A 16,654-nucleotide genomic window follows, 5' to 3' on the forward strand; every position below is an offset into this window, starting at 1 on the left:
TTTAAACTAGGCTTACCAGAATTGCTAGACACAGAGAAGCAGTTTAAGAAATTTATCTTAATTACCCCATCCAGAGGAATGGAGAGAATGATTACCTGAGCTCTTGACTGGAAACAGTCCAAAACAGAATATTATAATCTAATGACACTCAACTGTTAAATTGTGAAAATGTTTAAGTGTCATCTGATATAAATTAACTATTATTCTTACTCGGCAATAAAATGAATGCTCCTGATTCTCAGCACTGACAATTTATAGCCTGAAACTAATCTATATTAGCATACTGAATGATTTAAGGGTCAGCTAAGTATCTAGCATCATTGTGGCACTTAAGCTGCTGTTCTCGTTTAATCAGTCAGTTTGACTGATGAGTTTCCAGGATTTTTGGTTTGTACAGATCTCTGCATCCCTCCCAAGAGATGCAGTATAAGCCAAGAACAGAAAAATATTTTTAAGAAGGCAAATGTAGAACTACTAGAATGTGTAAGGAACAGATGCAGAGAAGCAAGTGCTTTTTAATCTTGGCCTTGAACCAAAAACTTTATATTCTGGAATGCAGATCAAAATTAAAATTCCATCTGCAAGTTTGTTCCACACTTAGTTGACACAGAAATGTCCCATATGATTTAAAGTATTAAACATAGCTGAGTTTGAGTGACAGATTTGTATTTACTTTTCTATGAATGTCTAAATTATGACTTTTTTTTGTCACTTACTGTTACACAGATGGTTTGGAATTAACTACCTGTGCAATTACAGAGCCTGAAGCTCCAAGTTAAAATCTACTGTGAAAGGCAGTGTGCAAACACACAATAAGACAAAACTCTGTCCAAAAGAGCCTACAGAGAAAAGTCAGATAGGAGAGAAACAGACAGATGCCAACTGTTTGACTACACAAAGCAAGCAGTGGCAGAAGATCTACTTTAAATCACACTCCCAAGTGTCCTATCCTATTTCTTTTCTGTCAAGGGTAGGAAATACTTATGATTTAAAAATCCATTTTGTTTGCAAATTCCTACAGAAAACCTTTTTGAATGTCAGCTCTTATTATTTTTCACAAGGCAAATATTTAGAAAAGTTTCCTGAAAAATCTAATAATGTGCAATTAATTCCAAACTATTAACTGAAACTTCTGTTGGGTAGCATGTATTAAAATTTAAAACTTTTAATATATAAAGATCTAGGTCACATAAGGATTTCGTGGAAGATTAGTATTAGAAGAGACCCCTAGAAGTCATCTATTTCTACTCCTACTTAACAAGGTTGACTTCAATATCATGTCTTTTGTTCAGGACTTTGTTCAGTAAGATTCTAAAAATATTCATAAAGATTGTCTGTCCTCTCTGGGCCCCTGTTCCAGTGCCTTATAGCTGTCATTGTGAAGGATGTTTTTCTCTAATCCAACTAAAACACTTTGGAAAGCCTACACTCTCCTACACAAGAGCTCCTTATTTTGTTCTTATTCTTTTGGATTTTACTTTCTGTAAGTTCAAAAATCCACACAACAAATGTTTACCAAAAATAAACTGGCTATATGACATTTTAATGAATTTTCCAACAGTATTTTAAATTACCTTTTTGAATTCTCCTGTCCTTTGGTATTCACACAGTATCATGTCAAAAAATATTGGAATTGTAGCTTTTCGTAGTTCAACCTCTGGGATGAGAGTCATTTCCAGGATGGGTCCAACCATCCCCGGTATAAAGCAAATTTTATTCTGGCCTAAAACAGAATGGCAGATTAGATACTTCAGACGAGAGAGAGAAAAAAAAAAATGTCAGAAAAACATTTAGGGCAGGCAGTATTTTAAAGCAGCGTTTTAGCTACCTATGCTGGTAGCAGTCTTAGAATTTAGTCATTAATCCCTTCTCCTTCTCAAAACCTAAAAGAACGTTAATAAACATGCTATCATATCAGTGCCAGAAATACGAATGCATATCAGCTGAGTTAACATTTTCAGTCAGTATTTCAGTTTTTTAGCTCTAGACATCTCCTCTTAAATACTCTGAGAAGAAAGCAATCAAAAACACTAATAACTCCCCAAATTGTCTCAGTGAAATAGTGCCACATGTGATGCTTTCTAGATTTTAAAGGAGAAACACATTACTTGCTTTCAACTATGAATAACATCAAACATTAACCAAACAGTAACCAAAAAATCAAACCAGCCAATGCATCAAACATTGCAACCAGTAATAGAAACACTGCCCGTACAACTCCACTCCTAAAACTACAAAATATTATCTTGCAGCACAACAGTTGTGCACCTGCGAAAGAACCTTCAAGCCTGCAAAAAAACTTCAACTAGGTTTGCGATATTCTTCAAATACTGCTTGTTTCTGAGTGAAAAAAGTTTGATATGTGGGTCAGACTACCATACAAGTCCAATGATCTGCCTCAGAATGTCAATATTGCTTGTAGCTTGTAAGGAGATTAAAATATTATCATAAACAAATATGATTGGACTTATATCATAAATAAAAGTAATCTGATTCTGTTTCTCCCCTCATATGGCTGCCATAATGTTGTACCTTTAAGCATAACTCAATGATGACTTCAATAGTTTTGTGCAACATTACTTTTTCTTCCAGTCGTTTTGATAAAAAATATTACTAACCCTCGAAATATCAGTAACATCAATAAGATTGAAAAGACTCTTACAGTGACTGAATCATTTTCGATATCTATAGCTGTAAGACCCTAAAGGTCTGAAATTTAAGAAAAAAACAAAGCAATTAATGTACCATGTTAAGAAAAAAACAAAGCAATAATTGTACCATGTAAATATTTTTTCACCTCTAAAAATGTTTATTCTCCCACAGAAGGCTCTTATTCAAGTAAAAAATAAGAGATACTTTCAGCTAAATGATTTAAATACATATTGCTCCACCAATATAATTAAAATGAAAGCTTTTTAGATTTCTGCCTAAAAATGTAAAGAGAAACTTCCTCAATCAACTCACATACAAAATGATTGTCATGTAAAAGCCTGTTTCACTTGTATGCAGTTCTCAGCCTTGCAGATGCTTAAGTTCAATAAATTGAGTAATAAGCGAAACATGAAGAACTGCACTGTGGCACTCTGGGATAAATATTTTGCCTTTACCTTCACATCCAGCCAATCATATTAAATCTTGCCTTGTGTTCCTGAAGGTGGCCGTTTGAGTGTGATGTAAACAGCTGCAATTGCTTGACATTTCAGTTTCATAGCATCTACTGTATGTTCAGTAACCAAAACAGTTTGTCATGACTATTCTCTACCTTTAAGATAAAAACCCTTAATTTGGGTCAGAAACAACCTACTCTTGGAAAATGTATCTAGTTCTCAATTTCAGCATAATAAAGTTCAGCCATCTTTGAAATTTTAGAGAAGTCTGTGAGTTCTCAGAAGTAGAGAGAACTCATATAGTATCTCATGTCAGTACCAAGCTTAGTCACAGGAGTGAAAATATACTTTAAGGTCAAATTCCAGAAATATTTAGAAAAGCATTTCTTATCAGATATTTCCCAGTGAAACATGCAATGTGCGACACATTCAATTGTAATTAAATTCACTTGCCTACTTACCAAGTTTGTACCACATGTCACGGATAGCAAAGCCAATTAAACGTCTCATGTCTCCATATCTAGTTAAAAAATAAAAAATAAAATTAAGGTACTTTTAATCATTATGTTTTCCCACATTTTGTTAAAAAATTAAAGACATAAGCTAAAGTATACGTTTTTGCTTACTTGTTCTGGATCTTGTTGTACTTTGCATGGGAAAAATTTTCTAGTTGTAGTGAATCTTGGGTAATAAAAGCCACAGCCAAATGAAAATAGTTGTTCCACAGCTGTAAATTGAAAATAAGAAAATTATAATGGTTTCGGGCAAAGCTGGAGTAGTACTAAACCATGCATGATACTGAATTATTTATGAAACCAAATGATGCAAGCAATTTGAGATTTTTATATTATGCTATGTTGTACATCATTAGTATTATGCAATTAAGAGAAAAGCAAGGAAGATGAATTTTAATAACCACTACTACACATTTGCTCTTAATAATACAGCAGTTGAATAAATATTACTAAGATAGATTTATATGAAATTCATTAGCTTACAACATTAAATCATGAACCATATCAGGACAAGTGGAATACATTATAAGCCAGTTAATCTTAACAACTCAGAGCTAAAGGCACCCAATGTAATTGCATTTTACTTGACATCTACTTCAAAAAGTATCTACTGCCTTCTAATTCAACAGCAATTTGTGTGAAATTCCAGTGTATTTTGTTAAGAGCTGTATACGTTAAACAAGGACAAAATACTGCCCTGAATAACTACTGTTATTACTGAGTCATGCACTAGAACTGAGAGAATAAGCCTTTTATTTCCAGCTCACGGCCCTGCCTTTCTGAAAGCAGATTGCTTGTCCTCTAGGTGATCAAAATGAAATACTTCTCTCATCCTAGAGACGGGAGGGAAAAAAGAAAACACAGTAGGAAACAAATTCAAGAAAGTAAATACTACCTTAGGGAGCTTCTTAACAGTTAGCAGTAGTTATAGATACTTCTTTGAAAACATATTTACAACTAAAAATATGTGTAAATGGTATCAGTGAGACAGTAGAAAGGACACAGTAGAGGTATTTCAAGAGTAGTTTAAAGGACAGAAATAAAACATTATTTAAAATTTTGTAAAAAAAAATGATTACAAAGAAGAGCTTTTGATTAATTTTGCATGGTGAAATACAGTCCTGTTTTGGGAAGCCACACTAATTACTTTTAAAATCTAACACTTTCTCAAAAAATTAAGAGATCTCTGCTCTTTAGACTCCAGAAAATCCCCTTGCACACAAGGATCCATACAGAATAGATACCAATGCACAAAAATATACACAAAACCACAGGTGATTCCTCTAATAAATAAAAATCTCAAATATCCTCCTTAATGTCAAGTATCCTGCATTAAGTTTATTCCTCACTTAGGGGTCCACCTAAAGCTCTCCCTAGCAGACCTGCTTATCCAAAAGCCCTGAGGATGGCTGTTGCTGTCTTAAGTATTTGTGGCCCACAGAGCCGAATTTCAGAGAGCTGGGGTACATGAGGAAATGGCCTCGAGTTGCACCAGGGGAAGTTTAGGTTGGATATCAGGAAAAACTTCTTTACAGAAAGGGTTGTTAAGCACTGAAATGGGGTCCCCAGGGAGATGGTTGAATCACCATCCCTGAATGTGTTTAAAAACTGTTTGGATGTGGTGTTTGGGGACATGATTTAGCTGAGGGTTGTTAGTTAGGGTACTATGGTTAGGATGCAGTTGGACTTGATGATCTTTAAGGTCTTTTCCAACCTGAGCAATTCTATGATTCTATGCACAGACTCAAATGGAATTTCATTGGAGACGTTTATTAATTTGTTATATTTTGTACAATTTAGAGATGGCCTGAATTCATCCAAATCAATTGCAGCCTTATTAAAAATTAGGCTTGAATATTAGCACTTGTAAGGCAGTAGCTTTTTTCTCCCTTAAAACAAACATTTAAGTTGGTTGTATATCTAATATTTGATAGTATGCTATTAACACGTCCTAAGTCATACTATCTTTCCCCAGGATCAATGTTATTTATGCTCTGAAAAGTCTCTACTTCCCTTTGCCAAAGATTATTAAGGATAAATTTGATCTATTTAGAGTCCATCAGTTTGCATATGTCAATTAAACCTGCAAAATGGAAAACTTCTCAAATCACTCCTGATTATGGAGAGAAAAATGAAGCCTTATTACTGTAGTTAATGGTCTATCGATTCACATCAAAATTCCAAGCTCAATGCTACCTATGTCTGAAATGTATCTTAAAGAATTAATCCTTATTTATGAACTAAATGTCCTCTCTTCCACAGAGGAATTATCTATAAATATTATCTATAGGACAAGTTTTAATTTCTTTTAAACACACAGCAATCTAAGACATTTTGTATTTGAACACAAAGTTATCTAGTAGGTGGCGGGACTGAAGAAGCACAGATAGAGAAGAGGATCAGAGCTCCTGTGCTGAGAAGGTATGCTCATGCTTTGCTGCTTCCTGTTGACATGAACTTCAGTGATGAGCTGCTGGCAAGGGACAGCTGCTTGGAGACAACCTAGAGCTGAGAGGTGACCCTTCTCTATAATTAGTCATCTGTTGTTCATTGCAAATTCATACTGACATGCAGCATGTGATTGTAACAGTATAAACCATCTTGGTGTATTTTAACACTGCAAATTGTGGCAACTGAATTGGCTGAATATAGCATTAACCACACACACTGAGAGGGCTTCAGAGGCAACAACACCCTTGTGTATATACACGGGCTAAGACACTAAGTGAACTTAGAAGACCTCTCATTCAATTTTTTTCTGAAAACATGTTGTGCCTTACCCCTAGAAGATGTGACAGCTACCATAATGGAAGATGTGGAATTAACTTAGCAAGAGATTTCTAAGGATTTCACAAGGATGAGATCTGAATGATCTTCTCAGGACAGTTACCAGAAGTAAACTAAACACTGGTGCCTCTTCCTGCATACATGCCTTTGGAATCAATGACTTTATCACTGATGTGTACCTTTTAGCCATTGCTTTCTCTGTGGACATTTTTTTATAATACACCAGGAGCATGAAGTCTTTGGAAGATGAATTTCCAATAAATTATGACACATAAAATGTCTTCTAACATTTCTGAAAGTTCAACAGATAAGACTGCAGGTTTTTGTATTTTTTTCCCTTAGAATATTATGACAAAAGCAAGCCCAGCCCTTTGAGATCGGGAGACATAATACATTGCAGATAGACAATGGCTTCATTACTTTGCCTTTGTAGAGAAACTGCACTTAAAAGCTTTCTGCATATGTGCATAATTGCAAATTACATGTAGTTGTCACAGCTGTTGTGCTAAGCTAAAATTTTAAATTCATATTTATAAGAAATGTTTAATTTACTGTCAGGATATACGATATTACAAAAATGAGATAATTTCAGCCCAGTATCATTCCTTTTCACACATTAAAACACATTTCTTCATAACTTAAAACTAATTCATTTAGAACAAGTACCTATTTTTACTGGTTTTGTGAGTTATGTGAGTACTAGCAGATTTAAACACGTGAACAGCAAATTGTGTGTGTGTTTTAAATAAATAGTTCAACTGGATCAACCACATATACTAACATTCAATGACTTGTTCCAAGGAGATGGACTACTACAGAATCCCATATTTTGTTTAGAACTGTACGCAAAAAAATTTCAAAGAAAATTAAAAATTCATTATAGAAAAAAAAAGGAGTATAGTTGATTGGAAAGGTAAATATGAGCAATTTTTCATTAATCTTCCCTAAAATAAGGTAATACTCACAAGTACATCAAGCAGCACAAAAATCTAAGACTGCATTCATGAAAATTACTCTGCATTTGTTGTAGAATATCACACTAGCAAACTTGCTGAGCAGTGGCCTAAGGAGAATGTGAAAACTAAAATTCAGAATGACTCACCAACTAATAAGCATTAAGAACTGGATAAAACAAGCACTCTCTTCTGCTCAAGTAGAGTATCAAAAAATAGTTACTTTAGACTTAGAACTCATTCACAAGTTCTGTAAGTTGCAAGTACAATTAGTAAGGACTTATTCCTGTGCTACGCAGACTGGTTCATGAAAGGTACTGCACTTCTTCTGAGGTGAAGAAGAGAATATTATGCAATTCTAGGTAAAAAAAAGTACAGAAAATCTTTTGGGGCCTCTGCCAACTATTCTTTGCAATGATGATGTATTACAAAAGGACAGAACAAAAGTAGAACATTTTCAGACCCGGAACACATTCAGGGTGGGGGCACTCACAACTTCTCTGGGCAACCTGTTCCAGCATCTCATCATCCTCAAGTGGAAGACAAATCAAAGAGGAAGAATATGATAACATTTTATCATTTTATAATATTTAACTAATAGTTTAATATGAAATTAATATAAATATAGCAAGCATAGTTAATAGAGGTAGAGAATTTCTTAACAGTTACTAAAATGAAGCATTAGTTCAATTTATTCTCTATTTGCTCTAGTATCAAACATCTTTCAGGGATTTCTGCAATGTCTAACTATATTATGTATATTTTTGAACAATACAATGTGCATTTATTCCTGTATATTTGTATTGCAGTGAAGCTTTTGATTTTGGAGTTTCTAACTGAGTATTTAAAGATAAAAAAGAATACACACACAATTTCATTAGTGATGCTAAAACATATTTCACTAATGCTGAGTTGATAACGGTGCTTAGTATACTAAAGAAAGACAGGGAAAAATGAAAAGATTAGCTTTCTTTTAAGTCAGACTGACATTATAACACTGTGGGGACTATGTCTTATGCAATAAAATTCTATGGTAAGAATATAGATGAGTAATATGAAATTATAATTGCTGTAACAGTACAGATTTAGCAATATAATCCTTTCTAAAACCCCATTAAAAGATACCATTAACAGAGGGGAAGGATAGCAAGGAACAGAAACCAATGTTCCACAAAACAGAACTGAGGATAGCTATGCCTGAATATACCACAACAAAGCATTTTCTATGTGTTTAATCTTCCCTGTCCTGTCCCTGACACGTCAGAAGCAGACATTTCCAGATGGAAACATTACAAAAGCCATGTTGGACAAAACCATCACTTCATGGCATTAAGTGGCATTAATTGAGGCAATGGATGCTGACCATGCTTTCTACTATAATAAAAGCTGATGGAGAAAATCTAACTAAGAGTTTGAAGGGAACCATTAGAAATAATTATTGTTGTCTTCATTTTACTGTTACTGGAAGACTGGCTTATGTTTAATCTAAACTTAACTAAATGAAGAATGAAAAAAAACAACCATGACTTACAGAGTAGAAAAGGAATTTCTGCTGAAGTAAACAAAACAAGTCAAAAAACATCACTTTTTTCCCTTGTTCTTCAGTCATAAAAATGAGTAAACTGCTGACAGTTAAGATATGTCTGATAACTAGGAATGTTATTTAATTATTTTATTTACATTAGGAACAAAAAAATGTTAATTTGCATTGGAACTTACTTTTATTCTATACCTGCATCTCTATACCTGTATGGACAGATAATGTTTTGCATCAGTACTGAACTACTTCAAATATTTGCTTTCTTTAAAATCATTGTGAATCATAACTGTCAAATCTAACTAGCTGTATGTTAATTGCTATAAAATAGAAACTGTTACACCTCTTCTTTGGTAAAGGCATTTAGACTGCTTGTGGAAAGTCATCTTATTCCCTTATTATTCAAAGACTTGAAAACCCTGGGCACTACCCTTGAGATAGGCATGTAATATCTAGTTTTGAAACACAGAGGTTTTCAATCAAACAAAATTAGCAAGTTTTGATTAAGATTTGCATAGTTACCACAGAAGGTGAAAGAGAAGTGTATTGAAAACTCCCCATATTCTCCCATTTACCACAACTGAAATACACATTCCAGACATGTTTTGAGGGTATCATAAGTATATATTTTGCATAACTACAGAACCATCCACAATTTTTGCTACAATTCAATTTATGAAACCAGGCTGACTTTTCAAAATATGTTCCATAATTTTTTTCTTCGTTATATTTCTTCTGAAGTGCTCATCAATATCTATCCTAAATCCAATGCATACACAATACTACAGAAAGGAAAGTGGTGTATCTGTTCTTATACCTGCAAAAGTCCAGCTATGAAACAGTGATTTGTACAGGCTGTCTCATTACCACATTTTAAATTGGCAAGTCCTTAAAAAGTTAATACTCAGTGAACACCTGCAATGGCCATCTTTCCAAAGAGAAATTGCCTTTTCTAGTAGAAGCTGGTTATCAAAATAAAAAAGAGCAATCCCCCACCCACAAAAGAAAACAGAGATGCAAATCACAACTACATCACATGGTGAGCACAAATGTGGCAAGATGGTTGGCTCATGAGACAGATCTGCATTCTATTAAGAAAATCTTTATGAATATGGAGGCATTTTTCAACTCTACTGAAAACAGCTTGTTCTGAGCTGCAGGAAATATGACAACTTAAATGGTATTCACCTTCAAGAAAGAAAGTTACCCTGGTGTCTTAAAACTTCTTTTCCTCAACCTCTTTTTGTTTACACTGCAGTGCCCTTGTGCCATGCTCAAACCACAGCTGTCCTGCAGTAAGAATTACTACTTGTTATACATTTTCCCCCTAATGAGAAGTAAAACAGTCCAAAGGCAGAACTGGAAACATGAGAGGACACTTAATCTAAGTAGTAATTTGCAAGTTATTCTGAATTTATGTTTTATATATATAGTCCAAAGAATGTACAGAGAGACAATCTAAAATCAATGGGTATGTAGTTTGCAGAGGATATATTTATTTGTCGCAGAACAGTCTTAAATTCAGACCTCAACACTGGAGATTAAAAAATAAAAGAATGATAAAAGAGTTCATTTCAGAAATGGATTTAAAAGAAGTGAGAATTCAGGCAGTATTCTCCATTGAAGAGACGGAGTCCAGTGACTGAAAGCTATGGGTGATGCAGCAACAGAATCAAGCAAATGGAAACAAAGCTGTGTTTCAGAAGTATTCCAACTTCCACTGTTGTCTGCCTCTCACTGTCATCGTATGTTCCGCTGCTCTTTTAGACAAGACATGTAATATGATTTCATTTTGCAAACGGCAAAACGGATTGTTACTCACAAAAGATTCACTTAGAGAAAAGGATCGGAAAAATCTACACTTGAGCTAGCATTGTTTAATTTCTTATTTGGCTTTGTATGCCTGTGACTGACCAACAAATCTCCAACACAGACGAAAGCTCAGAGGAGATAGGCAAACACAGGCTGCTCATGAGGCTCAGGGGATATCAAGGCATAACTGAGCAGAGCTATCGTGAAGGAAGCTGACTTTATCTTATCACAAAAGGGACCAGAGCACAGCATTTGCTTGGGATAAATAACACTGTCAGATGGATGGGTCAACTGAGTACATTATCCAAGAGTTATTACACGGGTTAAAATGAATTTTTACATCATCTGATGCACCAAAATGTACACTTTAAGATAATAAATGACAGAAAAATGAGAAATTAGCACTAATTCTGTTCAGTTTAAATTCAGCCTAACCTACAAGTAATCCCTGATGAAAGCATATCCAACCTAAAAGACACTCTTCTTTGTGCACCACAGTTGTTTTTTTTGTTGGCTTTTCATTTCAAACATGTACATACAAAAAAGACTTAAAGATTGTTAAGAATTCAATAAGTTTTTTAGCTATCAATGATCTAAATAAGTACACATAGCAGTGGGTAAGCAAATTTTAATTTAATTTAATAACAGGACAATAGTAAATACTCTGCAAAAAACACCTCTTAAGTATTTCTTCCTTTATTGTTCTAGGTTATGTTCATTATGAAATGGAACAACGTCTCTCACACGCAGCCTCTACTTTTGATTCTTTTACTGGGAGTGCTTGAAATACTTTTGAATACATCCAGCTCACAAACTCTGTAAGCAACACTCAAAAACAAACACCAACTCCCTATGCAGGCCTACAATCTCAGACATCACATGCCTTTTTCAATTACCTCTAAGAGTCTTATATGATGATTCTCAAATCAAACAACAGCTCTGGCATTTCCTGCCTTACCACTGCCAATCACAGTCACAATATTCAGAACTATGGCAGGTGTGAAAGCACTGAAATTTTAAAAAGGGCTTTCAAAATAAATGGGACCCCATGGACCCAACTTGTTACAGGATAAGGCAGAAAATTTATGCTGAACAGCACATCCCTGCTGTGCTGTACATAGTTTTGGTACGTGTCTCTAAGGTATATAACAGCTTTACCATTGAACCTAAGGTTTTGCATTTAAGAACAGTTTTAAAGATTGCAACTACTGTTCTACAGATATATCACATCCTTTCATGGGTCCTAAATGATACCTATTATTTCCTTTCTGCCTAAATCAGAAAATGAGTAAAAAACCCATTCTGCTTCAGAAGGAAGAATAAGGCGAGGAACCACTTATCCTCCATTTAAAAAGCTTCAACAGACTAGCAAAAATTTCTACACTGCTTTTGCTCTAGATGTATTATTTATTATTCACTCAAATACTTCACAGTCTACTTGTTTTGTTTAGTTAGGTTGTCTGCTACACAGTCATGCCATCACTCTGCCAAGTGAAAAATACTCAGATACACCTCAGTTTGATTTAAATGACTTTAACTGCTACTTCTAAAGTAATATTTATCTTCAAAAGATAGTAAACAATAGTAGTCAGATTATGTGCATAAGAAAATACAACCGTACAAGCAGTATAAATCATTCACTCATTTACTAAGAACTTAAGGATGTAACGTTATATATATTTTAATCTTTAACAATGTGCTTCTCTATTTTTCCCATCCCAGCGTACTCTATTTCTATATTTTAAAATACCCTTTCTCAAAAATATTAAAACAGTTGCCCTTGCTTTAGCTTCTACATTCAGACATTGTTCTCAGTGCATATTTCTGAACTGTAAACATCCCTTGTTCTCTGAAACTAGAAATCACTACTATGTGACCCATAGACCCATAACATGAGAATATTAAGCCCAAAGGCTGCTGCATAATGAGTCACTGACCCTTGAATAAAGCCTTTGTTTTGGGCTTTTTCTGATCATCTTTTTTAAGGAGAAACCATTTGTTTCGCATAAACGGTGTACACAAAAATTTAATGAAGTTGTTACATCTCTGGTAGTCACTAATGCAATACAGGCATTCAGCTTCTTTCAAAAGTTTGATGCGCAATATAAATCATGAGTACATAAATGTACTGCTTAATTTCTCAAAGCGAATGTTTCTCTAAACTTCCTAGATTTATTTGAAATATGGACACCTCAAAGATATCCCAAAGATTTTTACCCCCATGAAGGAAAGGCACTTCAAATTTTTTCTCCAGTTTCATGACTATTCAGTCATGAAAGTCTGAAAAGGAAAGGAGGTAATGGTTAAATAATAACAAAAGAAAGCTTGATTTAGAATTTTCTTTTGCAAAACAGCAACTAAATCAAAAGCTCCCTGACACTAATCTATTCCTAACTTAATAGCTAAAATAAAAATATACAAGCACTGCAACAGCTACACAGGATTGCTTGTTTGTTTTTTAACTAAAATACTCCAAAACAAAGAGGAAAACCAAATACTAAATCTAAAAATATTAACAGCTTTAGAGGGAAACTCTAAAGGGAACTATTTTATGAATTGTGGAAGTATCCCATCTACTTTGAGTTAGTCACTACTCATGCTTGCTTACAGCCAAGACATATTGATATTAAAAAAATTGAAAAGTACTCTTTTTTTCTTGCATTAGCTCATTTCCTAACAATGAGATTGTTCTTTTAATTGTGGCAAATAACTCCAGCATCTTCTCTGTCTTTAGTATCCATGCTATCTATCTATGTTGTAAGTATGTGTAATCCACATGAGAAATTCCACCCCAAAGAGGGAACTTCCAGCAGTCAGAAATAGGAGACATGGACTTACACAGCAGAGCAGGAAGACTCAAGCTATGGCATGAAGAAAAAAGGTTCTTTATCAGAAAGAAAAAAGATGGTATTTCTCTTTGCACTCCTTTGTACTTCTACTCTTTGTTCCTATTCATTATACCTTAATGCTTTAAAACATTTTAAGAAAATTTTGTAATTTTAAAGATAACATGATGAATTTCAGAAAGAAAAGATCAAAGCTTCTGAATAGTGAGGCATATTGTTTGTTAGAAATATTTTGGAAAAAGTTGGTCCACTGAAAATGAAGGAAGTCCACTTAGTCTTTGCAGACTGGGTAGTTGCAATACAATTCATCTATATGTAGATATTTTTTCAAAAAATGTAAATATGAAAAACTGAAAATAGCCTAATCCCACAAAACTCAACTCAGTAGTACTTTTATTACTGATAAAGTATCAGAAGGGGCTTTGACAGTCTGGAACGGCAGACCAGAATGCATCAACTACTTTATTTTACTCAAAAGCTTAATACTTACTTGTACTTCAAAATTCATGTTCTCCAGAAATTTTTGGTTCATTGTCTCTGCAAATTTGTTGATGGCTCTCAAGAATACTCTGGAAACAAAAGGAAAAAAAACCCAACAATATAGATTAATGCATGTATTCTTTGGGATTCTATTCCAACTTTGCGTGGTCTTGAAAAAACATTTAAACACGGGGCACGCTAGAAGAATCCAAGTTCACACATATATGAACAAATTACTCTGTATAATGTCATGGGAGCATATAAACAGGAAGGGCAATGGCTGTTTATGAGGATGGACAGTGATAGGACAAGGTGGAATGGTCTTAAACTGAGACAGTGGAGATTTAGGTTAGGTATTAGGAGGAGGTTTTTCACACAGAGGGTGGTGAGGCACTGGAACAGGTTGCCCAAGGAGGCTGTGGATGCCCCATCCCTGAAGGCATTCAAGGCCAGGCTGGATGTGGCTCTGGGCAGCCTGGTCTGGTGGTTGGCGACCCTGCACATAGCAGGGGGTTGAAACTCGATGATCTTTGAGGTCCTTTTCAACCCAAGCCATTCTATGTTTCTATGATTCTATGTTACTTATGCATCACCAATTTTAAGCATAACTGTCAGTGTCCTGATCTTCACTGAAAATTCACACAATGTAAGTTTTTTTTCCTCTGCTGCACATTACATTATATTCTTGAAAAAACATACTGTGTTTTGAAACACAATTTTACCTCTGTATGACAAAGTAGTTCATTTACAAGTATGTTACTGCCTCCTCCTCATGGGTTTGACAGCTGAAAATTCCTGCACTTATTAGTTAGAAGCTGCCACTTCATTTTCCCAATTAAAAGAAAGCTTTTTAGTTTTCTCACAGGTGGCTGAGGATGAAGGTGACATCCCTGACACCTCAAGTGGATTATTAAAACACATTCAAAGCTGAATTAATACAGTTACTTATCTCAAGTGGAAGAGTGTAAACATGATGCCTTTAGCTTGAAAAGCAGCATATATTTATGCTCATTATTAAAGCAGCAAGATTAAATGACATTTGTCTATCTTTGTCTATCTTTGCAACAGTGTACATTTGCACAACTAAAATCAGTGGTATTTCTGCACATTTATAAATTTTATTAAATAATTTAGTTTCATTGCATTTACTATTCAGAAAATAAACCATCCATACTCCTCTACTTTGTAGGTAAAATTACTGAAGTTTTAGGTTGAAATACTTTGTGGACAAATATTATTGCAATCTCAAAGACATGAACACAAGTTAAAAAACAATCCTAAATGCTCAGCTACACTCACTAGCTGTTAGTGGTGAAACAAGGAAAAAGCAATCCTAAATACTCAAGCACAACTGTTACCAATCAGGAAAAAGATCTCATAGTTGCAAGAAACGAGTGAAAAAAAAACTATAAAATTCTATAAAATATAATCCTAAGTGAGCAATGTAGATTGCTCTGAATGCAATGCCTCCTATTTATTTACATGGAAACTACAACAGATACAAAGAGCACAGTAACACTACCTGTTAGAGCAAATTCTCAGCTACAAAACAGTTTTTCAACACACTCACCATCATTAGTTATACATTTTCACCAGTGACGAACAAGAGCCTGCATATCATGCTCATAAAAATCTGCACCAGTGGAGGTGACTCACTATTCCACAGTTGCTATGATGGCATAATTGTTAGGAAAATACTGCCTGCTGCAGTCCATCTTTCATTGGCCCAAGCAGATGAAAATCAGAAAGTGCCAAATGCAGACTATATGGTGGATGTGATAGAACACTCCAACCAAGACTGTCTGCAAAGCAGGGCCTGGTGTTGTTGTGCTGCAAGAGAAAAGCTGTCATCTTCTCTGGCCTGACTGTGGAAGATTGAACCTTCATCTTTGTCAGCATTGCAATGTAATGGTCAGAGTTGATGGTTTGTACGGGTTCCAGGAAATCCAGAGGGATCACCTCTTTCCTATATCCCACAATACATTGCACTTTACGCACAGAGGGCTACATCTTAAACTGATGTCTTGACTCTGGCGTGTAGTGGCAACATCTCATTTTGCCACGGGAACAGGATTTGTGCAGCTATCCAGAACATGGCTTGTCTTTCATGTCGCTATCATCACTACTGAAATACACCACACACCCCTCACTGTGCTCACCTTTACTGTTTGATCTCCATAAATGTTCAGGAAGTGTCAATGAATGTCAGTGTGTGCCATTTTTTCTGCATGGAATAACTCAATCCCACCGCTTTGCTACATACACACTTCCATGCCAGAAGTCATTTTGTCTAACTGTCCCTTACTGACATTTGTCACAGGGCAACAAAATTTAAGAGATTACTGGTGGGGAGGTTCAACCTCTGTTGCCTTTGCACCTCTGTATCAATATCTGTTTCTGACATCGTGGGCCATCACAATAAAATAGTAGGCATTACTTTTGGAGCAGCCCTCGTGTCTTCTGTATCTCTTTCATTCCCACAGATATTTTTATCTGACACACCGGAATGACACATTTTCAAGAAGCATGCAATGCTTCCTGACAGTCAAGTTCCAAGTATTTCCATGCATTTGTATTTTGCCTAGAGGATGTAACTATTTCTGTCAAGTCTGTAAGT

At 34.9% G+C, this 16,654-nt stretch overlaps 1 protein-coding gene across 2 annotated transcripts in view; it reads right to left on the reverse strand.

Moving 5' to 3' along the window:
- Window positions 1-16,654, reverse strand: part of DOCK2 (dedicator of cytokinesis 2) — a 161,017-nt gene that overhangs the window by 39,911 nt on the left and 104,452 nt on the right. For both annotated transcript variants that reach the window (XM_425184.8, XM_040647091.2), the window contains exons 30-33: window positions 14,048-14,126; window positions 3,734-3,834; window positions 3,569-3,627; window positions 1,575-1,723 (exon numbers count right to left, since the gene is read on the reverse strand). In XM_425184.8, coding sequence (XP_425184.4) covers window positions 1,575-1,723; window positions 3,569-3,627; window positions 3,734-3,834; window positions 14,048-14,126 — 388 coding nt within the window. The remainder of the gene's footprint in view (window positions 1-1,574; window positions 1,724-3,568; window positions 3,628-3,733; window positions 3,835-14,047; window positions 14,127-16,654) is intronic.

The sequence above is a fragment of the Gallus gallus genome, chromosome 13 (genome assembly GCF_016699485.2).
Source record: "Gallus gallus isolate bGalGal1 chromosome 13, bGalGal1.mat.broiler.GRCg7b, whole genome shotgun sequence".
In the NCBI taxonomy this organism is placed as follows: Eukaryota; Metazoa; Chordata; class Aves; order Galliformes; family Phasianidae; genus Gallus; species Gallus gallus.